This window comes from Conger conger, chromosome 3 (assembly GCF_963514075.1).
Source record: "Conger conger chromosome 3, fConCon1.1, whole genome shotgun sequence".
NCBI lineage: Eukaryota > Metazoa > Chordata > Actinopteri > Anguilliformes > Congridae > Conger > Conger conger.
This window is the reverse complement of record NC_083762.1, coordinates 1,279,969-1,304,069: the sequence shown is the minus strand read 5'-3', so window position 1 is coordinate 1,304,069 and position 24,101 is coordinate 1,279,969. Positions and strand designations below refer to the sequence as shown.

General features: G+C 53.8%; 2 protein-coding genes across 3 annotated transcripts in view; both read right to left on the bottom strand.

Annotated features, from left to right (window-relative positions):
• Positions 1–141: 141 nt before the first annotated feature.
• Positions 142–7,810, bottom strand: eif4ebp3l (eukaryotic translation initiation factor 4E binding protein 3, like). 2 transcript variants are annotated; one of them, XM_061236438.1, is made up of 3 exons: positions 6,468–7,069; positions 2,526–2,705; positions 142–718 (listed from the first exon to the last, which is right to left on the bottom strand). In XM_061236438.1, exons 1-3 carry the CDS (start codon positions 6,598–6,600, stop codon positions 687–689), a joined length of 345 nt encoding a protein of 114 aa, XP_061092422.1. In that variant the 5' UTR covers positions 6,601–7,069; the 3' UTR covers positions 142–686. The 2 variants fall into 2 exon arrangements, with proteins under 2 accessions (XP_061092422.1, XP_061092423.1); XM_061236439.1 differs by lacking the exon at positions 142–718 and adding an exon at positions 4,846–4,946 and having other exon boundaries at positions 2,572–2,705; positions 6,468–7,810.
• A 3,173-nt stretch (positions 7,811–10,983) lies between these two features.
• Positions 10,984–24,101, bottom strand: part of LOC133124891 (ankyrin repeat domain-containing protein 17-like) — a 72,985-nt gene continuing 59,867 nt past the window's right edge. The window contains exons 25-34 of the mRNA XM_061236440.1: positions 23,053–23,221; positions 22,354–22,840; positions 20,997–21,164; positions 17,543–17,692; positions 14,402–15,798; positions 13,336–13,512; positions 12,698–12,949; positions 12,412–12,584; positions 11,894–12,055; positions 10,984–11,577 (exon numbers count right to left, since the gene is read on the bottom strand). Of these exons, the coding sequence (XP_061092424.1) occupies positions 11,518–11,577; positions 11,894–12,055; positions 12,412–12,584; positions 12,698–12,949; positions 13,336–13,512; positions 14,402–15,798; positions 17,543–17,692; positions 20,997–21,164; positions 22,354–22,840; positions 23,053–23,221 (3,195 nt within the window). The 3' untranslated portion in view covers positions 10,984–11,517. The remainder of the gene's footprint in view (positions 11,578–11,893; positions 12,056–12,411; positions 12,585–12,697; positions 12,950–13,335; positions 13,513–14,401; positions 15,799–17,542; positions 17,693–20,996; positions 21,165–22,353; positions 22,841–23,052; positions 23,222–24,101) is intronic.

Genomic DNA, 24,101 nt, shown 5'->3' with positions numbered 1-24,101 from the left:
TACCTGTCAAAACCACACAGCAGTATGACTGATGTATAGCTGGGAAAAAAAAAAAAATCTTATCAGTACTTGGGTGTTTTTTTTGTTGCTCAAACATAACTTCTGCACAGAGCTGGAGGAACTGAAAACTCAACTCTCTGTGTCTTTTAAAGATCTCTTTTATTTAAACTTTCAGCAAGTTTAGGTCTCATTTTCCCCGCAGCTGCACGGTCCAGTGCGGAGAAGGCCGGGTCCGCGGCCCGGTTCTGCCGATCCGACCGTCTCGACCGCGCTCACAAGCCAACGCGCAACCCCCCCACCCCCCCTCCCCAACTGTCTAAATTTACACCTTGCACATCCACATTTAGCATTTAAAAAATATATAAAGTACCAAATGTACAAACGAAAAAAAAACGGTATTAAAAGCAGCCCTGTCCGCGTTCCTCTCCCCTGCTACAGTTCAGTCGGAGAACCAAACACCGTCCGAGTGCTCCAAGCTCAGGGCCCAGACCCCCATCGTTCATTTTTTTGTTCTTTTTTGGTTTCTTTTCTTGTTTTTTTTTTTTGGTTCTTCATGAAGTTTAAAAAGTAAAAATACATGGAAAGAAATTAAAAGGGGAAAAAAGGCGACAAGCATGTGCTGATCACGCTGGGGTGGGGGGGTATGGGGGGGGGTGAAGATCTCTCCACAGGAGGCAGAGCGACACTCAGATGTCCATCTCGAACTGGCTGTCATCCGCTGTGGAGAGAGAGAGAGAGAGGGGGGGGGGGGGGGTGCTGTGAATCCAATCTGTGTTAATCCAATCACACTAGGCACCAGTGACCCAGTCCTCAGCAGTCCACAGAGCACATCACACAGGACAAGATAAAGAGGCACGGGAAAAGGTTCAAAGAAGGGCAACCAGATTGATTCAATGTATAAAAGATAATGAGGAAAGACTTAAGATGCTTAATCTCTTTTTAAGTTTAGTAAAAGGAGATTTAGGGGGGGGGATTTGATTGAGTCCCTTTGTTAATCCCTTGAACAAATTGAAAAGCCTCAAAGTGCACTGCACGGGATTCTTCAGGGCGAGTTTGGTTAACAGAACAAGGGGGCATAAATGGAAATTGTTAAAATTGTTAAATTGTTAAAATTCCACACAGACATCAGGAACACTGGGGTTTTCAAGAACAGGCGTGATACTGTGCCAAATACCATCTGGCTTTTGGGTAAACTAAGCAGTGGGTACACTTCAGCAGTAGGAAAATGGCAAGCATTGCTGCACCGAATGGCCTGTTCTCATGTTATGATTTAGCGCATTTCACAACGCCCATAACCCACTTCCTCAAACGCTCTTAAAGTGGCACTACCGCATTTTCCAGAGTTAAAAAAACTCTGGCCTGAGAAAGATGCCGGACTTCCTCTTGGCACCAACTGCGATCACCTTGGAACGTTATTTGTGCACTGATTAAATAAATTCACCCCCCTCCCCTCCCTCCCTAGCACAAAATAAACGGAATACATCACGGACACAGATAAGAGGCTGTTAAGCTGTGAAGACACGCCTGACCTCCACAGACAGGCAAGGCTGCACCTGGGGGGAGGGGGGCCTACCTGTCTGACCTACAGGGCTCAAGAACACCTGTCCCAAAAACAATTACAAAAAACAAAACTCTGAGGGGAGGCGGGAGAAGGCCACGGGAAGTGGCGCATTTTGATCCTGAACTGGGAAGGCTGAAGGTCAAACTGTTTACACTCGCCGGCGAACACTGTGGCCAGACTACCCCGCGAAGAAAACGACGAAAAGCCTCCCAAGCCCACCGCCTGAGCCCCGTCCCCGACTTCAAATGCACGCCAAGCGCTTCAGGCTTATTTTGGGATTCATGTGTTGCTTTCCTGACAGGAGACGACGCACGATGCTACTTTCCCCCATAACAACAACCAAGAAGTCTAAAGGACTACAACTCCCAGCAGCACCTGGGACACATTCAGCATTTAGGCGGTCATGTGCCGGTCCCGGGTGTGCTGGGAACTGGCGGCTCTGCTTGTAAACAGCCGCAAGAGCCCTGGAGGGGTGACCTGATTCCAGGAAAGTGACATTTTCCTAAAGCTCGTTTCCAGGAACTCCGGGAGCGCGTTCAATCCCAAAACATTTGCCAAGGTTTGCGTATCGAACGATACGTTTTCTCCCACCGGTGTGCAACGTTTTACAACAGGATTTGAGGTGCGTTTGCTCCCGTTTTGGTGGGTGTGTCGGGTTTGCAGCCCGGATCAATAATGACCTAAAGGCCGGAGAACGCCTTCTCAGACACCATAGGAGCAAACTGTACTGGCAGTCCGCCACCGGTCTGCAACAGGATGTTCAGCGTGCCACCGTTTCCGTTTAAATAGACGCTTTGCTAAGTTTTGTCAGAGCTGAACGTGGCCCAGGTTTGGAAGGGGGAGGTGGATCACATGGATTACATTAAAAAAAAACGCACACACCACAGGAAACTGCACTCTGCAGTACAGTAGTAGCCTGCGTAACAACCTACGCGGGGGGGGGGGGGGGAACACGCGCTCTCACCTGGCAGGTCCTTCTCCTCCTCCTCCTCCAGCTCCTCCTTCAGCTCCTGGAGCTTCCCCAGGGGGTGCGACGAGGGGGCCGTCACCCCGGGGATCTGGGGCAGGCAGCAGGGGGGGGTCCGGGCGATGGGCGAGTTCCGGCAGTCCAGCAGGAACTTCCTGTCGTAGATGATCCTGGTTCCTGTAGGACAGACAGACCCGGACAGACACACTTACTCCATGCTCCAGCACAGGGAACAGGGGGACAACCCCAATGGCCACAACTGCCCCATCAGTCTGTGTGACCTCTTACACCGCTCAAAAGACCTGGACGGTGATACTACATTACAGTTATTAACGCATTCTTCCAAAGCAATTTACAGTCGATGAAGCTAAACATCCCCTCATCCAATCCCTCCTGGGGCAACGCGGGGTTAAGAGCTTTGCTCAAGGCTCCAACAGCTGCACTGATCTCATCTACACTGGGGCTTGAACCACCAACCTTCCAGGTCCCAGCCAAGCAGCCTTGCCACTAGGCTACAGGCTGCCCTAATATCACAAAGCAGGATTACCGAGTTAGCTGGACGAATTCCAAAACCAGGAACCCTGCCAAATCTGTTTATTTTGGGTAGGGAGAGCCGGGAGTAGACTCCTGGGGTGATGTTGCCATGCAGGCCGAGCCTGGAGTCTGATGAGTCGAGGGACAGGAAGAGCCCGAGGATGCCGGAGTGCTGAACCATTTCTGGGAAAACTGCGCAAAAATAATGTCTACAAAACTTTTGGCACCATTTCTCCCCTTCGGTGGCGAAGCAGCTTGCAAAGGATTGTGGGAAAGCCCTGAGGGTCATAACAGCCTGGCTCCACTGAAGTGCTGCAGGGTCTGCCATCTTCCGCTCACAAGCGCGTAAGAGCGAACGCCCGAGACCCCTGTGGACTGAACTTTACCGAGCAACACCAGTCTGTTACCGAGCAACACCAGTCCGTAGGATTATACGGCACCAACTGACATTTTTGACAAGAATGAGTGGGGCACGGCACCCTTCCCGTGCTGCAGAGTTCTCCTTGCATGTTTCCTCTGAGCACCACACACACACACCTTAGCGTCAGCGTCAGAGTTAGCATCATATACATGTTGTTTATGGGGCAATTTGGTAGGATTTTGATATTGTACATTCAAAGTACTTTGAATAGGGGCGTCTGTGATTGTGATCTCTGTGTTCCAGCCGTGTTGGATAGCGTGCTGAAGTCTGCGCTGTCGGGCGGAGCGTGTTCCAGGCCCTCATCAGCCCGCCGCGCCTGAAAAACACGTTACACAACCCGGAGCGTGTCCCGGGACAAAGGCCCCCGCGGGGGCAGGTAGGAACGGGGGGAGCGGGAATGTAGGGGCAGAGAGGGCAGGGAGGGAGGGAGGAACTCACTCACACACTCACACACACACATCCCAAACAGCAGGGGGGGGGGGCGATGACCCCGAGATCCATCTTGGGACTTAAACGAGAGACTATTTTTTGGCTGTTTACTCCGATATGCGCTGGGGCACGAGAACCGGTTCGACCGACAGCGCTGCGTTTGCACGCGGAGTTTACACGGAGCAGTATCCGTGTGCGTACCGTGTGCGTACCGTGTGCACCTTGTGATGCTCGGTCACTCAGGGGATCGCTGCGTGCCCTGGGTACGCACACAGAACGGCCTAAAACTTCAGCTGAACTAAACCTTTACAGAACTGCTTTTGGCATGGGGTTGGGAGAAGAAAAAAGAAAAAGAAAAAAATCTGAAAGGCTGAAGCCAATTTTTGACGGGACTTGGAAGACGCGACGTGCACAGTTCTCAGAACTCTTGGTACGAGCTGCACTGGACCTGCAGTCACAGGGCTTTGGAGATGCAGCCGTCCACCTGCAGGGCAGGGTGCAGGGGCAGGGACAGGGACAGGGACAGGGACAGGGACAGGGACAGGGTGCAGGGACAGGGTCAGGGACAGGGTACAGGGTGCAGGGACAGGGGCAGGGACAGGTGCAGGGTGCAGGGTGCAGGGGGCAGGGACAGGGACAGGGACAGGGACAGGGTGCAGGGGCAGGGTGCAGGGGCAGGGTGCAGGGGCAGGGGCAGGGGCAGGGGCAGGGGCAGGGTGCAGGGTGCAGGGTGCAGGGGCAGGGGCAGGGACAGGGACAGGGTGCAGGGTGCAGGGGCAGGGTGCAGGGGCACCTACGCCAGTGTCATGCGCTGTTTTTAGAGCAGGGCCTGGCACAGCTGACCAGGTCTCAGAGTTCACCCAGCCCACCTGCCCCGTCAGCAGCAGAGCGGACCTGGATTCAGCCGAAAAACATCCTCTCCTCTCCTCTCACCTCTCTCTCCCCCTTGCTCGCTCGCTCGCTCTCCTGCGCCCCAGCAGAGCTCTGCTCCTCTGCTGACTTTTCGTAGAAAGGGGCGGTGCTGTGGTGCCCTGCTGCAGAACAGAATGTGCTGAGGCTATTCCTGTGATACAGCTCAGCTGGGGGAGGGGGAGGGGTACTCTGTTCAGCGTCCCACTCAGAGGCCCCCTGGACACATGCCAACCAGACGCGCGCATGCGTTTACGTGCGCTTCTCCGCGAGTCCTCGTTTGACCGTTAATGACTCGTGTACTAATGCTCTTAATAGCTGCAGGCGGGAATATTTTTGTTTCTCTTGTTGCTGTGACAAATTTCGAGTTGAATATGAATGCCTCCACTTCCCCAAAGATGCGGTTTGCGCGTCGTAACCAATGAGTGATCGCAGGTATTTTCCCCTTGTTATGACACTGCAGTGTTGATAAGCATAACTAGGCCACGTGCAGTCAACGTTCAGCCCTTCGACATTACATAAGATTCCATAACGGATCTCGTGCAGTGTGTTAGATGTAAACATGGCTGCATCCAAATTGACTTCCGGCGGTGAAAATAACTCCCCCCAATATTAATTTATGTACAGGACATGAATTCTAACACTCGCGCTCAACGGAATCAATGCCGAGCCCCACAATCAAGAAGACCACATGGTTTGTTTGAATAAATAAGGTGACGTTCCAATGTTTGCCGCTGGAGCACGCTCTAAATGAAATATTTTTGCAAGGACATGGCGAGCAGTAAGAGAACGTAACACCCCGAGTTTGGGAAGTTGGATAAACGTGTGCGGTACTGACGACCCTTTGTTTCCGAATGAATGCAGAATGCACTTCACACTAGCTGAGAAGCAAACTCGCAATTTACTTTCAAATTAGTCGATATGCAAAGCTGCAGATCGAAATGACGTGGCCTGTGTATCGAGATACGTGACGATAATACAAAGTTAAATGTAACCGTAAAAATGCGAGAATGTAACTTCACTCAAATGTCTAACGTTACGCGCTGGAGTGTAGACGCGCACGAGCCAAGAGACAAAGGACGAGAACGGTTGCAGTGCAGGGATTACGCAGCTACTAAATAGATATTAGCTCGTAGTTCAACGTCCATTAGCGACAAAGGGACCCATAAACAAAGTGCAAACGCCGCAGAATTATCCGGAGCCAACTGGATACGCGCTGCTCCAAAATATACTAAATAAACTACGGCCACTGTGGCAGAATTCAGCCGCATTTCCAGTCGAGGTGGCGAGAGGAACGGCCCCTAAACTCAATATTCAAAAAGAAAAGAAAAAAAGGGGTGCTTGTAGAGATTCTGGACCTTGTCCTGGGGAAATAGGTGCAGCTCCAATTATATTATATACAGCCAATAATCTACGGTAATAAATGAGATCGCATAAGAGTATATGGACGTCGGGAAATCAATAGGCTACCAGAGTTTGAGAAAGCAAGCTGCTTTGATGATCCCCTCCCCCCCCAAAAAAAACATGCAGCTATTGTCACATATAAACAAACACAGATCTACATTTATTTCATACATAGGACCGACTGAAAGCACAAAATGTTTAATAACAGCGAACGCAATTACAATTGCAAAAACTCGGCTTACCTCCAGGCGTCGTGGAGAAGAGCGTGCCCCCGGGAGTCTGACTATAGCAGTCGGGAAGCTGCGACCAGTCCTTCAGATGCATGACACGGGTAGGGATGGGGCAACTTTTGGTCTCATTGCACTTCGTAGACATGGTTATTTTGGACGATAGTTTATTTGCTACAAAAAATATATATTTTGTAAAAAAATAAAATATAAAAAAATATGGACAGCAGAGTTGGCTAGAAGGTAGTAAGTAGCCTATTCAAGGAGGCACGGATTAGAACAAAGCCAGATAGCTTAATCGCTCAGAGACGAAACTGCATCAAAACAGATAACCTATCGCCAGAGAGATGGGCTGAAATGAATTAAAATATATATTTGAAATGAGTCGGAGAGAGGTCCGCGTCCCTGGTGCATCGGGCGAGGCCAGGCGAGAGTGCAATGTGTTGTCCATGTGCGCCTGTTTTTGCAGAGTGCGTTTAGAAAAAAAAACGTACGTGACCAGATTCATGTGATCCGGTTTCGCAACCACTGAAAGGCACCCGAGTTCCCTTCACGTGGTGCACGGAGTTTTGTACACATTCGGGACCATGCAAGGCTTTATCAAACTGGTTTCATGCACGCCGTCTTCTCTCAACAGATGCAGAGAGAATATCCATATGATTTGTTTCCGGCTAAGGTCAATGTGGACTTATTGACAGTTGCATTTGTGGCGCACTAAACCGTCGCGTTATTTCCATAACGTTTTGTTTTACTCATTTGCTTGGGAAATTTGATCGATAGTATCCGTAACATGTTCTGCAATACAAGTTAGTGGCATTACATGAAAAGTCAAGAGTCAAGACTGCTGCTTGCTCTATTTGGCAACATTGCGTAGGGACGATGTTTACAAGCCACGTGTGTCACGTAACTGTTAGCTACCTAGCTAGGCTAATAAACAAAGGAAGCTCGCTACTGTACAAAGTTTAGGGAGTGATCTCTGAGACACATCACATACTCTACTTAACATACATTATACAACGTTAGATCGGATATTAGCACTTTATAAAAACGGTAGGCTATGCAGAAATTGACTGATTATTAATCTTACGTTGGATATGAAAATCAACTTAAAAGTAGGCTATGGCACGAGTAGATGGGAGTTCGTTAGAGTACGTAACATGTTTAAAATTGTCACAGTTACCTTAAACAATATAATGAATTTCGTATTCTTCCAAAAGCTAAGACTATAACTAAGAGTGATACGCATAAGGCACGATACAATAATCGGTTAGCTCGCAAGCAAAGAAGATATTCAAATCAGTAACGCTAAACCCGAAGACAAAGCGGTTGACGCCAACGTCCCGGTGAAGCCAGAACAAATAATGAAAAATACATGGAAATATAAGTTTGTATGGATACAAGACGCACACTATATGACCTACTTACCCTTCCCTGTATGTTTAAATGAAGATTCACCCAATGTGAAATTACTGCAACTGATAAAGGACTATTAAACGTAGATAAAAAAATATATATATATTAATTGTAAAAGTGTTGCATATATTTTTCGGGTTTTCCCGTCCTCATCACAAATACTGTCAGAGTTACACCAGCAACAACACTGTCAGAGTTACACCAGCTCCAACACTGTCAGAGTTACACCAGCAACAACACTCAGTTACACCAGCTCCAACACTGTCAGAGTTACACCAGCTCCGACACTGTCAGAGTTACACCAGCAACAACACTGTCAGTTACACCAGCAACAACACTGTCAGTTACACCAGCAACAACACTGTCAGAGTTACACCAGCTCCAACACTGTCAGAGTTACACCAGCAACAACACTGTCAGAGTTACACCAGCAACAACACTGTCAGTTACACCAGCAACAACACTGTCAGTTACACCAGCAACAACACTGTCAGTTACACCAGCAACAACACTGTCAGTTACACCAGCTCCAACACTGTCAGAGTTACACCAGCAACAACACTGTCAGAGTTACACCCGCTCCGACACTGTCAGAGTTACACCAGCAACAACACTGTCAGTTACACCAGCAACAACACTGTCAGTTACACCAGCAACAACACTGTCAGTTACACCAGCTCCAACACTGTCAGAGTTACACCAGCAACAACACTGTCAGAGTTACACCCGCTCCGACACTGTCAGAGTTACACCAGCTCCAACACTGTCAGAGTTACACCAGCTCCAACACTGTCAGAGTTACACCAGCAACAACACTGTCAGTTACACCAGCAACAACACTGTCAGTTACACCAGCAACAACACTGTCAGAGTTACACCAGCTCCAACACTGTCAGAGTTACACCAGCTCCAACACTGTCAGAGTTACACCAGCAACAACACTGTCAGTTACACCAGCTCCAACACTGTCAGAGTTACACCAGCAACAACACTGTCAGTTACACCAGCTCCAACACTGTCAGTTACACCAGCTCCAACACTGTCAGAGTTACACCAGCTCCAACACTGTCAGAGTTACACCAGCTCCAACACTGTCAGAGTTACACCAGCAACAACACTGTCAGAGTTACACCAGCTCCAAAACTGTCAGTTACACCAGCAACAACACTGTCAGTTACACCAGCAACAACACTGTCAGTTACACCAGCAACAACACTGTCAGTTACACCAGCAACAACACTGTCAGAGTTACACCAGCAACAACACTGTCAGTTACACCAGCAACAACACTGAGTTACACCAGCAACAACACTGTCAGTTACACCAGCTCCAACACTGTCAGAGTTACACCCACTCCAACACTGTCAGTTACACCAGCAACAACACTGTCAGTTACACCAGCTCCAACACTGTCAGAGTTACACCAGCTCCAACACTGAGTTACACCAGCAACAACACTGTCAGTTACACCAGGAATAACAGGGTGAGCTGCAGAGCTGATTGGCTGGAATGGGAGAGAGCAGAGATGGAGACTCTACAGCCCTTCACACACTTTGAGACAACAACATGTGATCGACCCAGGGACCTGGTCTGATGAGGAGTGGAGATCAGGTTATGGGTCTGCTTTTCAGCGGGGGAGGGACAGGGAGACGTGTTTTTGCCTTTGAGGTGCAACCAGCCAACCAGCCAACCAGCCAACCCCCCCCCCAAGAAGATTCCAGAGGTTACCTGACTGTGTCAACAGTGAATTTGCATTCAGGGCCAAATATTCACCTTCTGCCAGGATAACGACTCAAAGCAAGGGGAGTGTTTGGGGAATGGCCCAGACCAAGTTGGGAGCAAATTTGCATGAAGGAAATTAAAATAAAATGCCAGAGAAGACTGAAGACTGAAGGCTCATATCCATTACATTACATTACATTATTAGCATTTGGCAAACACTCTTATCCAGAGCAACGTACAACAAAGCGCATACCCATAACCAGGGTTAAGTGCGCTGAAAGACCCTAGAGCACAGGTGTCAAACTCCAGTCTTGGAGGGCTGTAGTGTCTGCTGGTTTTTGGGGTGTTCTGGGTTCATTCAAGTCACTGATTGGTTAAAGTAAATTGTAATTGTAAATTGTAATTGTAATTAAATAGTAATTGGTTAAAGTATCCACACGCCTTGTTCTCAAGGCCTTAATTGGCCTTAATTGGCAGCTGATTGAAAGGAAACCGCAAAAACCTGCAGACACTGCGGCCCCCTGGGGATTCAGTTTGACACCCCTGCCCTAGAGGGAAGTACAATTTCAATTGCTACCCATACAACAAAGATAAGGACCAGGGCCTATGATTTAAAAATCATCTTTTGGGGGGAAATGATGGGAGGGTGGGGAGTCGATCTGACTGAGCCGTTGTGTGAAAAAATATTCTTTGGAGGGGAAACAAAATTGACAGATTTGATCTAAATACACAGCCACTAGTACATGATGACTCAAATCTAGTCAAATTTTCCAGGGAGCATGGGAAAAATACTTATAAAAGTATTACACTTTTATAAAATTTTTTGGAATATATAATTTAAGATGTGTTTGTATGGTTATGAAGAATTGACTAAACTGAGGGGGGGAAACGCGCATTTTGATTACTGCGTGCCCTTAAGATGCCCGTTTGCTGTATTTGTATTTCACTCAGCTGCAACCTTTTTCTCAACAGCAGAGGGCGCTGTTTACCCGTAAAATTCTATGGTATGGAGACTTAGTTCTATGGTATTTTTGACCAATTCAAAAGGCAAAAAGCCTGAACTTCGGTTCGTAATGAATGTAATCAAACGTTTGAACTGTCTAGACCTTGGGATTGTGATAATATAGAAGACTTGTGGAGCAATTTGCTTCAATAGGCCATATAACTGATGTGTTTATCTCGTTAAACCTCTGTAGTTGAGTTTACCAAAGATAAAAAAGACAGCCAGACAGCGCAATAGATTGCGCTTCCATCGAAAAACATGGAAAACTTGAACATAAGCTAATCTGTTAAAGAAACGATAATACTGTAAAACAGCAGTTAACCTTTATTTATTCAGTGTTGGTTAAATAAAATGAAATTGTGTGACTTCAAAAGAAAACAGGAGAAGGAAATATCGGGTCATTTCCATCATTTTATTGGATATTAAGGTAAATATTTCACATTAATACAGGCTACATGAAGGAGAGCCACTATACGACATGAAATTTACTCTCATTTTAACCCTTTTTAGTATGTAAACAATTATACATGTATTTACCACTCTAAAAGGTCTGATTTATGCCTTTGTGTAATCTAGTTCTTGTCCGAGTATAAATAGCTTAGTCCTGTGGAGCCCTGCAGATCAAGAACGGTCTGTGTGGTTTAAAGTCAAAATGGCTACACTACGCAGTTGGTATCCTGTTGAACAGGCGATCCGTTTGTTCATAGACAGTGGTAAAGTAATAGCCCAAACTCAATTGTTTTTTTTAAATTTTATTTTAGTTAGGCACATCAAAATGGCGTCTGGCCGTTCCGATTCTCATGTGTTTGAGGACACCTCTAGGTTAACATTATCGTTGCGGTTATCTGGTTCATTAGGAATTCACGGCTTCTCCCTCACACGGGGGGGGGGGGGGGGGGGGCTCAGAGGCTGTGATGTCACGGGTGTTCAGTTCACATGGTTCAGGTGGATGTTGCCCACGTGTGGCGCCCAAGTACCAGGCCAGACCTGGAGAGAGAGGGAGGGAGGGGGAGAGAGAGGGGGAGGGAGGGAAGGGGAGAGGGAGGGGGGGAAGGGGAGAGGGAGGGGGGAGAGAGAGAGAGAGAGAGGGAAGGGGAGAGGGGGAGGAGAGAGAGGGAGAGGGGGAGAGAGAGGAGGGAAAGAGTGGGGGAGAGGGAGGGAGAGAGAGAGAGAGACGGCGTTCAGTGACCAGCAGGAGTGAAAGTATTTAAACTGTAAGAAGTGGCGACAGGAGTGACAGGATTGAAACAGTGATGCGCACAGTGATGAAATCGCCATGGCAGCGAGGGACGGGGGGGGGTACCTGCTGGGGGTCGGGGTTGTCAGCAGCGTTGGGGATCACTTTGAGGATGGGGCTCCAGGCGGGGTCGGGGCCGTGCAGCCCGTTGTAGACGGCCCCGGGGCCCTCCCCCATGGGGGGGTGGGGGGGGAGCATCGCCCCACCGTACATGGACAACGGCATCCCCTGGAGAGAGGACCAGAGTCAGCCTCTGTGTGTGTGTGTGTGTGAGTGTGTGTGCGTGTGTGTGTGTGTGCGACGTGTGTGTGTGTGTGTGTGTGTGTGTGTGTGTGTGTGTGTATGTGTGTGTGCGCGTGTGTGCGTGCATGTGCGTGTGAGCGTGGAGTGTGCCAGTACTATTTAGCTCTTAGGCGACAGAAGCATTCATAACTTCAGTGGCAGGAAAAGGCTGCACTGCTGGGCAGAATGGCCGGTCCTTTGCACTGTGTCTGGAAACGCGTGCGTTTCTGCACTTGAATGAGCGAGACCAGTCAGTACCGCAGTGGGTGTTGGAGGACCCGGTTCCCCCGGGAGGCACTGACCTTGGGGAAGTCCATGAAGTTGGCGGGGTGGGCCTGGCCGGGGTGGGCTGGGTGGAAGGCGTTGGAGGGGGCCACGATGCCCGTGTCGTCCTGCTCCAGGGGCTGGTGCTGGGACAGCTGGTGCTGCAGCACGTGGGCGCCCAGGAGGGGCTGCGACCAGCCCGACATCGCCTCTGCTGAGCCACCACAGCGTAGGGTCAGATCCCCCAGCCATGCCAACATCGGGTCAGATCCCCACACCTCCCGCATCATCAACGACCAATCAAAACCCCCCCCCCCCCCTCACCTGAAGCGCTGCCCACGCCGAAGGACCAGATGCCGCCCTGGCCCACCGGGGCGGTGTAGCTGCTGGTGAGGAGGGCGGGGTTAACGGCGCCGGTCTGGCGGATCCGGGCCAGCCTCTCGGTGCCGATGGGCGGCGGAACCTTCCGGTCCTGCAGGCTGGAGCAGCTGGGCTTGGCCTGGACCAGGGGGGGCGCGGACGCCACGGAGAGCGGGGAGGACCCCCCCGAGGAGACCGAGGGCACGGGGGACTCGCCTGGGGAGAGGAGGCCCAAGAGCTCAATCACAGACACCGCGACACACAGGAAGAGTGCGGGTACGTACAGGAAGTGTGCGGGTACGTACAGGAAGTGTGCGGGCACGGACAGGAAGTGTGCGGGCACGGACAGGAAGTGTGCGGGTACGGACAGGAAGTGTGCGGGTACGTACAGGAAGTGTGCGGGTACGGACAGGAAGTGTGCGGGTACGGACAGGAAGTGTGCGGGTATGGACAGGATTATAATTGTCCAAAAAAGTCCAGGATGTACTTCCACACTAAGATGATCTTGTGCTACGCTGCACGTGTGTGCGGTTATAGACAGGAAGTATGTGGGGAGGTACAGGAAGTGTGCGGGTACATACAGGAAGTGTGCGGGTACGTACAGGAAGTGGAGGCGCTCCAGGGGTGAGGGGAGAAGTGCTGGCGGCTGAAGGAGGGCGTGCCCACGGGGGCGGGGCCGGACAGGTAGGCGGGGCTTCCCGTGATGCTGGTGGCGAAGCTGGTCAGCACGGCCGAGGAGGCGGGGCTTGAGCCGCCCGAGGCGTCCAATGGGTGCACAGCTGAGCCGCCCGGGACAAAAGAGCGTTACACACAGACCTGCCCCCAAACTACTGCCCCACTACCCCCAATCACACACCACACACAGACCTGCCCCCAAACTACTGCCCCACTACCCCCAATCACACACCACACACAGACCTGCCCCCAAACTACTGCCCCACTACCCCCAATCACACACCACACACAGACCTGCCCCCAAACTACTGCCCCACTACCCCCAATCACACACCACACACAGACCTGCCCCCAAACTACTGCCCCACTACCCCCAATCACACACCACACACAGACCTGCCCCCAAACTACTGCCCCACTACCCCCAATCACACACCACACACAGACCTGCCCCCAAACTACTGCCCCACTACCCCCAATCACACACCACACACAGACCTGCCCCCAAACTACTGCCCCACTACCCCCAATCACACACCACACACAGACCTGCCCCCAAACTACTGCCCCACTACCCCCAATCACACACCACACACAGACCTGCCCCCAAACTACTGCCCCACTACCCCCAATCACACACCACACACAGACCTGCCCCCAAACTACTGCCCCACTACCCCCAATCACACACCACACACAGACCTGCCCCCAAACTACTGCCCCACTACCCCCAATCACACACCACACACAGACCTGCCCCCAAACTACTGCCCCACTACCCCCAATCACACACCACACACAGACCTGCCCCCAAACTACTGCCCCACTACCCCCAATCACACACCACACACAGACCTGCCCCCAAACTACTGCCCCACTACCCCCAATCACACACCACACACAGACCTGCCCCCAAACTACTGCCCCACTACCCCCAATCACACACCACACACAGACCTGCCCCAGTTCACCACCAGTGTCCGGTGCACTCACCGATGGGGCTGCTGACCATGCGCTGGGAGGCGGAGCGATATCCGGGGGCCTTGGACCCGTCGGGGGGGGGCAGGCCGGTCTCCATGGCGCCCATGCTCATGTAGGCGGGGGGGGCGCTGTAGGGCTGCTCGGGCGGGGGGCGGGAGGGCAGGTGGCAGGCGCCCCACACGTGGCTGTTGCCCCCCTGGCCGGCGTCGAAGATGCTGCTGAAGTGGTTGAAGAGGGCGGCGGGGCCGAAGCTGGGGGGCGGGGGGGCCTTCCCCCCCCCGGGGAGGGGCGGGGCCCCGTTCACCAGCCCGGCGGGCTTCAGCTCCTGGGGGGCGGCGAGGGGCAGGAACACGGACTGCTCCGGCAGCGGAGGGTAGAAGGGGCCGGGGGGGGCGTGAGACACGCGGTGAGACACGCGGGGGGCGGCGCTGGTGTAGTGGGGGGCGGAGCTGCTGGAGGCGCAGGGGGCGGGGTTAGTGTGTGTGGGCGGGGCCAGGGGCTCCACGGCGGAGGCGAAGGGGGCGGGCTGAGACGTGGTGGGCGGAGCCAGGACGGAGAAGGGGAGGGGGGTTGCGTCGGAAACGGTCGCCTTGGAGACGGGCGTGGGCTCCAGAGAGGGCTCGTGTTTGGGGGTTTGCAGTGGGGGCGGGGCGATAGGGGCGGGAGGCGGGGTCGTGGGCGTGGCTAGTGGAAGGAGGGCGGAGCTGTGGGGCAGGTGGGCGGGGGAACCCGAGGCGCGCGTGCTGCTGGTGGCGGTGGTCACCGTGGCGACCTTGGGCTCGGCCGCAAACAGCTGCTTCCTGACAGAGGAGGGGGTGTGTCCGCCGGGCGCGGTCGGCGCGGTGACAGAAGGGGGCGTGGCCACGGTGGCAGCAGTAGGGGCGGGGTTTGCGTTGGCGGAGTACTCGCCGTGGTGGGAGGGGCCTGGGCGCGGCAAGGCGCTCCCGTTGTGTTTCGGGGACCCGCCGGCGCTCCCCGGGCTCACGGGCCGGACGGGGAACGGGCCCCAGGTGCTGGGGGGCGCGGGCGGGGCGAAGGTGCCCCCGAACTGGGCCATGGGCAGGCGCGGGTGGCGGATCTGGTGCATGGTCTGCGCCGCCAGGAGGGCGAGCTGGGGGTGGGCGTACGCCAGGGGGAGGGACACCGGGAACGCCGGCCGCGCCCCCGACGACAGCCCCGCCTTCCCCAGCTTCCCCCCCGCCGAGGAGGAGGAGGAGGACGAAGACTGGAAGGACACGCTGGAGGATGGCGGCATGTGGATGGAGGACAGGGCCTTGGCCGAGGACGCTCTGGGGGCGCCCGGGGCCCGGATGTGGGTGCGGGGGATCAGGTCCTCCAGCTCCTTGGCCGGGTCCTGGATCAGCGCGTTGATCAGCTGCACCGCATGACGAGTCGACTCCGTGCCCCCCCTGCACACACACACCGAGGGAGGGGCGTGAGGAGAGGCTGTGTGTGTGTGTGTGTGTGTGTGTGTGTGTGTGTGAGTGTGTGTGAGTGTGTGTGTGTGTGTGTGTGAGAGAGAACACGTGTGTGTGAGTGCGTTTCATTTTCCACTCCCTCCACAAGAGATCTGAGAGGCAGCAGCAAATTTGCATAAATATTATTTTGGTTTTTCCACAGTAATCTACTTGTTGTGTGCACTCTAATCAATAACTGAACTCTTACACTGTGGTATAGATCCTTTGCATAACCGTAAAAGGTAGACTTAACTATGCCGACCATGAGCTATGAGATTGTTAGGCTGGGAGAGACAGTTGGAACAGGGGTCCAGTCAAATATCTCATTTGCATCACAATCATGAACTGCAGCATCAGCACCACAGTGGAGGCTCACTGAGAGGGGTCGGAGGTGAGAGGGGTCGGAGGTGAGAGGGGTCGGAGGTGAGAGGGGTCGGAGGTGAGGGGTTGGAGGTGAGGGGTTGGAGGTGAGGGGTCGGAGGTGAGAGGGGTCGGAGGTGAGAGGGGTCGGAGGTGAGAGGGGTCGGAGGTGAGGGGTTGGCGGTGAGAGGGGTCGGAGGTGAGAGGGGTCGGAGGTGAGAGGGGTCGGAGGTGAGAGGGGTCGGAGGTGAGAGGGGTTGGAGGTGAGGGGTTGGCGGTGAGAGGGGTCGGAGGTGAGGAGTCGGAGGTGAGAGGGGTCGGAGGTGAGGGGTTGGCGGTGAGAGGGGTCGGAGGTGAGAGGGGTCGGAGGTGAGAGGGGTCGGAGGTGAGAGGGGTCGGAGGTGAGAGGGGTTGGAGGTGAGGGGTTGGCGGTGAGAGGGGTCGGAGGTGAGGAGTCGGAGGTGAGAGGGGTCGGAGGTGAGGGGTTGGCGGTGAGAGGGGTCGGAGGTGAGAGGGGTCGGAGGTGAGAGGGGTCGGAGGTGAGAGGGGTCGGAGGTGAGGGGTTGGAGGTGAGGGGTTGGAGGTGAGGAGTCGGAGGTGAGAGGGGTCGGAGGTGAGGGGTTGGCGGTGAGGGGTTGGAGGTGAGGAGTCGGAGGTGAGAGGGGTCGGAGGTGAGAGGAGTCGGAGGTGAGAGGGGTTGGCGGTGAGAGGGGTCGGAGGTGAGGGGTTGGAGGTGAGGGGTCGGAGGTGAGAGGGGTCGGAGGTGAGAGGGGTTGGAGGTGAGGGGTTGGAGGTGAGAGGGGTTGGAGGTGAGAGGGGTTGGAGGTGAGGAGTCGGAGGTGAGAGGGGTTGGCGGTGAGAGGGGTCGGAGGTGAGGGGTTGGAGGTGAGGGGTTGGAGGTGAGAGGGGTCGGAGGTGAGAGGGGTCGGAGGTGAGAGGGGTCGGAGGTGAGAGGGGTCGGAGGTGAGGGGTTGGAGGTGAGGGGTTGGAGGTGAGAGGGGTTGGAGGTGAGAGGGGTTGGAGGTGAGAGGGGTTGGAGGTGAGAGGGGTTGGAGGTGAGAGGGGTTGGAGGTGAGGGGTTGGAGGTGAGAGGGGTTGGAGGTGAGAGGGGTTGGAGGTGAGGGGTCGGAGGTGAGAGGGGTCGGAGGTGAGAGGGGTCGGAGGTGAGAGGGGTCGGAGGTGAGAGGGGTCGGAGGTGAGAGGGGTCGGAGGTGAGGGGTTGGAGGTGAGGGGTTGGAGGTGAGGGGTTGGAGGTGAGAGGGGTTGGAGGTGAGGGGTTGGAGGTGAGAGGGGTCGGAGGTGAGAGGGGTCGGAGGTGAGGGGCTGGAGGTCTCACCGAATGGTGATCATGCGCTCTCCGTTCTTGTCCTTCTGCTTGTCCACGTCGATGTGGGCGCCCGTCACGTCCTGGATGGCGGTGATGTTGCAGCCGCCGCGGCCCATGATCCGCGAGACCACGGACGCCGGGACCGACAGCTTCTTAGACCTGAGTAAACGCGCACACAGCCACTTCTGTCAACCGCCGCCCACATCTCCCAGAGTGCAACACGGGCTTTTCACAAGGTTACCGAGACCGGAGAGGTGCATTGTGGGAGATGTAGTTTCACAAAATGGGGAGGTCACAAAGCACGTTGGCAATAACTAACAAACACAGCGTGGGATTGGTGGACACATTTTGGCGACAGATCCCAGTGGTGACCATCAGGCCAGAACATATCCACCAATCAGCGTTCTTCCATGAGTTACTAGCAAGGAAATTCATGATTACATTTTTTTACATTTTTGTCATTTGGCAGACGCTTTTAATCCAAAGCGACTTACAAGTGCATAGGTTCTACCACAAGTCAAAGCATCACATCCAGAACTAGGAAAATACACATGGAATGCTGTTCTAAACAGTCGTCATCATAAGTGCAAATTATTATTATTATTATTTTAAAATTTTTTGGTGGGGTTAGACAAGGATAGGGATATCAGAAGGGGGGGGGGGGGGAAATCAGGAGGGAGGACTAAGGTAGAGTTTGAAAAGGTGGGTTTTGAGTCTGCGTCGAAATAGGGGGAGGGATTCTGCTGTCCTGACAGTGGTAGGCAAGTCATTCCACCACTGAGGAACCAGAACGGAAAACAGGCGTGAATGTGCAGCTCGACCGCCAGGTGCACGTAGAGAGGGAACCATAAGGCGACCAGAGCTGGCAGACCGGAGTGGTCTAGCTAGGGAGTAGGGAGTGATCAAGGATTGTATGTAAGGTGGGGCAGTCCCCTTAGCAGCCTGAAATGCCAACACTAGGGCCTTGAAACGGATGTGTGCGGCAATAGGAAGCCAGTGGAGGCCAATGAGAAGCGGGGAGACATGAGCCGACCTGGGCTGACTGGTGATCAAGCGGGCTGCAGCATTCTGGACCAGCTGGAGGGGCTTGATGGCACACGCTGGGAGACCGGCTAGGAGGGAGTTGCAGTAATCCAGGCGGGAAATGACAAGCGCCTGAACTAGGAGCTGGGTGGCTTTCTCCGTCAGAAGATGATGGATACAGCGTATATTGTACAGAAAGAACCTGCAGGTTCTGGCAGTGGAGGATACTTGTGGAGCCAGGGTGAGGCAGTTATCAAGAGTCACCGAAAAGATTCTTTGCCGTACGGGAAGAGGAAACTACAAAGTCCTCAACAGTCAGTGAGAGGTCGATTGACGGAGAGGACTTAGCAGGGATGTAGAGAAGCTCAGTTTTGGCAAGGTTGAGCTTCAGGTGGTGGGAAGTCATCCACGCAGAGATATCAGCCAAGCAGGCAGAGATCCGTGTGGTGATTTGGGTGTCGGGGGGGGGAAGGAAATAAAGAGTTGGGTGTCATCAGCGTAAGAATGATAAGAAAAGCCATGGGAAGAGATAACCGAACCAAGAGACATGGTGTATAGAGAGAAGAGGAAAGGACCGAGAACTGAGCCCTGCGGGACTCCAGTTTGTAGGGGGTGAGGGTCAGAGACTGAGCCCCTCCAAGTCACCTGGTAGGAGCGACCAGAGAGGTAGGAGGAAAACCAAGCAAGTGCAGAACCTGTGACACCCATCCCAGTCAGCAATGAGAGCAGAATTTCATGGTTGACTGTATCGAAGGCGGCCGACAGGTCGAGGAAGATGAGGACAGAGGAGAGGGATTTGGCTTTAGCAGAGTGGAGTGCCTCAGTGACCGCAAGCAGGGCGGTCTCAGTGGAGTGGCCACTCTTGAAGCCAGACTGGTTGGGGTCATGGAGATTGTTCTGGAGAAGATAAGTGGACAGTTGGGAGCAGACCGCCCGTTCCAGAGTTTTAGCAAGAAAGGGAAGAAGAGAGACAGGCCGGGAGTTGTTCAGGGCAGAGGGGTCAAGAGTAGGTTTTTTGAGCAGGGGAGTGACTCTGGCCCTCTTCAGGGGAGAGGGCATGGTGCCGGAAGAGAGGGAGGTGTTGATTAGAGAGGAGAGAAAAGGGAGAATGTCATTGTGTCGGCGTCAGAGAGGGGAGAAAAGGAGGTTAGGGAGTTGGGGAAGGTAGGAGGGTCAGCAGGGGGAGAGGGTTGTGAGAAGGAATTGCGAATGGAATCAACCTTCTTTTCAAAGAAGGAGACAAAGTCATCAGGTGTGAGTGATGAGGGGGGTGGGGGGGGAGGGGGGACCAGAAGAGAGGAGAAGGTTTGCGGGGATTAGAGGCGGCCGCGTTAATTTTCGAGTGAAAGAAGGAAGATTTAGCTAGAGAGAAAGAGGAGTGAAAAGATGATAAGAGGGCATGGAAGGAAGCTATATCACTGGGGAGACAGGACCTTTTCCATTTTCTCTCCGCTGCCCGCAGTTCGGTTCGGACAGCTCGTAGAGCATCAGAAAGCCAAGGACTGGGGGGGGGAGGCCCGAGCTAATTTGGTGGTGAGGGGACACAGAGAGTCAAAGGAAGATGAGAGGGAGGACATGAGAGTTGTGTCAGCATCGTCAGGAGACAGTCGAGAGAAAGACTCCGCGGATGGTAGGGAGGAGAGGATTGTAGATGAGAGGGTGGAGGTAGACAGGTGGCATAGGTTCCGCCGACAGGTGACAGTGGATGGTGGGAGAGATGGATGGGTGTTAGAGGAGAGTGGAAGAGAAAAAGAGATGAAGGAGTTGTCAGATATATGGAGTGGTGTTACAGAGAGGTTGGTTATTGTGCAGCTCCTTGTGAAGATGAGGTCAAGAAGGTTGCCTGCTTCGTGGGTGGGAGGGGAAAGTGTGAGGGTAAGGTCAAAAGAAGAAAGGAGGGAGAGAAAGGTAGAATGGGTGGACTCTGAGTTGAGGTTGAAGTCACCCAGGAGGATCAGGGGGATGTCATTGACTGGTGAGGAGCTAAGGAGGATGTCCATCTCATCCAAGAAGTTCCCCAGAGGACCCGGGGGGTGATAAACAACAATAATAAACAGTTTGCATGGCAAAGTAACAGAAACCGCATGAAATTGAGTCGATGGGACTCAACAAATTTTTGGGCATTTCTCAACAAATGTACATATGACGAGCTTGATACCAGGGGTGCACAACTCCGGTCCTCATTTTTGTTCCAACCAATCAGCAGATAGCTCTATAAATGACCCTGTTTCAAGCCTGTACTTGAGCAGTAAAGTCATCAGGATACACTTGCAGCCTTGCAGCTGTAGCCAGTAACTCATACACAGGCCAGATTATTATTTAATTGACTCAATTATATCTTAAGACCAGAAGTTGGCACAAAATTGTGAGACGGACGGGCCGTAGCTGTGCGCCCCTGCTGTGAACACGGCGGATTGGGGCGTCGGGGCGGGGCGCTGACCTCCGGACGACCTCCTTCCAGCCGTCCTCTCTCTTGGGTCCCCGCTTGGGGCTGGCCAGGCTGATCTTGCCGCCGGGGGGGCCAACGGGGGGGCCGCCGGGCAGGGACATGGTCTTAAAGGGGGAGGGCAGGGAGCTGGGGGGCAGGTCACTCACGCAGTCCTGCAGTCTGAGGGGGCAGACACACGCGCTGGTCAATAACGCCACACTGGGACATCACATCACACCCAGCCACTAAGGAGAGCTCCAACTAAGTATATTGCACCATATATTAAAGCGTCATAAAAATAACGGCCACCAATAACATCAGACGCTGAGATATGCTTCTGGAAACCCCATCACTTCTGTACTGGGTGGTGATGAGTTCTTAAGGCAAGACTGAACAGCGTCCATGTGACCGTGCGATCTGTTTCACTGATTGGCCGTCTCATCAGCACCCGGTGTCTGCAATGTTTTTCCCAGAAGCCAGAATGAATTAAATTGCGAATAGTGCATACTGGACGCCTGAATCATGAGTGGCATCTTTACTGCTGACCACCAAGTTCTCTCAAACAGCACAGTGACACCCCCACCACTCAGGTGTGTGAGGGGTGGTGATGTTGAGCAGGTGTGTGAGGAGTGGTGATGTTGAGCAGGTGTGTGAGGGGTGGTGATGTTGAGCAGGTGTGTGAGGGGTGGTGATGTTCAGCAGGTGTGTGAGGGGTGGTGATGTTGAGCAGGTGTGTGAGGGGTGGTGATGTTCAGCAGGTGTGTGAGGAGTGGTGATGTTGAGCAGGTGTGTGAGGGGTGATGATGTTGAGCAGGTGTGTGAGGAGTGGTGATGTTCAGCAGGTGTGTGAGGGGTGGTGATGTTGAGCAGGTGTGTGAGGAGTGGTGATGTTCAGCAGGTGTGTGAGGGGTGGTGATGTTCAGCAGGTGTGTGAGGGGTGGTGATGTTGAGCAGGTGTGTGAGGAGTGGTGATGTTCAGCAGGTGTGTGAGGAGTGGTGATGTTCAGCAGGTGTGTGAGGGGTGGTGATGTTCAGCAGGTGTGTGAGGAGTGGTGATGTTGAGCAGGTGTGTGAGGAGTGGTGATGTTGAGCAGGTGTGTGAGGGGTGGTGATGTTGAGCAGGTGTGTGAGGGGTGGTGATGTTCAGCAGGTGTGTGAGGGGTGGTGATGTTGAGCAGGTGTGTGAGGGGTGATGATGTTGAGCAGGTGTGTGAGGAGTGGTGATGTTCAGCAGGTGTGTGAGGAGTGGTGATGTTGAGCAGGTGTGTGAGGGGTGGTGATGTTCAGCAGGTGTGTGAGGAGTGGTGATGTTCAGCAGGTGTGTGAGGAGTGGTGATGTTGAGCAGGTGTGTGAGAGAGCGTGCCTCACCTGGGCGGTTTGGAGATGGACAGGGTGACCTGCAGGGGAGGGAGCTGCCTCTTCTCGGGGGCGGGCGGGGGCGCGTGGGCGGGGCCGGAGGAGGAGGAGGAGGACGATGAAGACGAGGATGAGGAGGAGGATGAAGGCAGGTCGGGCAGGTAGCCGCTGCTCTCGCTGTCCAGGTTGTCGGAGTCGCTGGCCCCCCCCCGGGCCCCCCCCTCCCGCGGCTCGCCCGGGACCTTGTTCCTGTCGGCCCGCTGCCGGGCCAGCGCCAGCGCCACCTGGTGGTCGTGCAGGGGCAGGGGCAGGGGCAGGGGCAGGGGCAGGCCGGCGCAGGGCTGAGCCGTGCTCTTGCGGCTCTTGCGGGCGGCGGAGCCCGCCGGCCCCAGGCTGGAGCGCTTCTTGCCGAAGGCGCTGGAGAACGTGGGCGAGGTGGCCAGGATGCCGATGGTGGTGGTGGTGGTGGCGCTGGGGGGGTCGATGGGCACCTCAGCCTCTGCACACGGACAGACAGACGGACACACGGACGCGTTCAGCTCAGTGATGTGGGAGGTACCACGGATGGCACTCAAACAAGTGCTTTTCCCATGATATTAATCTCACACACAACACACACAACACAACACAACCACACACACAACCACGCATACAAATACATGTACGCACACAGTGCGCACCAATCGTACCCTCACATACAGACATGTTTACCTTCGCTGGAGTCTTTCTCCTGGTCCTGCATCTCGGGGAACTCCTCCTGCACCTTGACCTCCTCCTCTTCCTCCTGCTTCTTCTTCTGCTCCTCTTTCTTCTTCTTGCGTTTCTCCTTGCGTTTCTCCCTCTTCGCTGCCAGCGCCTGCTTCTTACTCTCCTCCCGAGACTGTCAGAGCAACCGCACACTGAGACAACGGATCTCACCTCGACATCTGGGGTCTACTGTTATTCCTGCGTCTGGGGTCTACTGTTAACTGTGCATATGGGGTCTACTGTCAACCCTGCATCTGGGTTCTACCATTAACCTTGCATCCGGGATCTACCATTAACCCTGCATCTGGGATCGACTATCTACCACCCTTGTAACCTGAAACTACAAACCTGCACTGGGTATCTGCAAACCTCTACCTGAAACCCTACTATCGTCCCCTACCAGCCTGTAGCTCCGTGTGGATCGTGCCGGTAGTCCGCTCACCTTCTCCAGGTCCAACTCCTTCAGCAGGATGCTGGCGTTCTTGTTGGCCTCGGCTGCCTGCTGGTCTTTGGCTTTGACGATGGTCTCCATGCACTGGTGGCACTTCTTCAGCAGCTCCTGTGGTCAGGTACACATTCACAGCTCAACTACTCTGACCAGAGATCTTTTACTAACCACAGAGATATCCCACTGACAGTAGAGAGCTTCCACCCACCATAGAGAGCGAGCTTCCACCCACCATAGAGAACGAGCTTCCACCCACCATAGAGAGAGAGCTTCCACCCACCATAGAGAGCGAGCTTCCACCCACCATAGAGAGAGAGCTTCCACCCACCATAGAGCGAGCTTCCACCCAACATAGAGAGCGAGCTTCCACCCACCATAGAGAGCGAGCTTCCACCCACCATAGAGCGAGCTTCCACCCACCATAGAGAGCGAGCTTCCACCCACCATAGAGAGCGAGCTTCCACCCACCATAGAGAGCGAGATTCCACCCACCATAGAGCGAGCTTCCACCCAACATAGAGAGAGAGCTTCCACCCACCATAGAGAGAGAGCTTCCACCCACCAT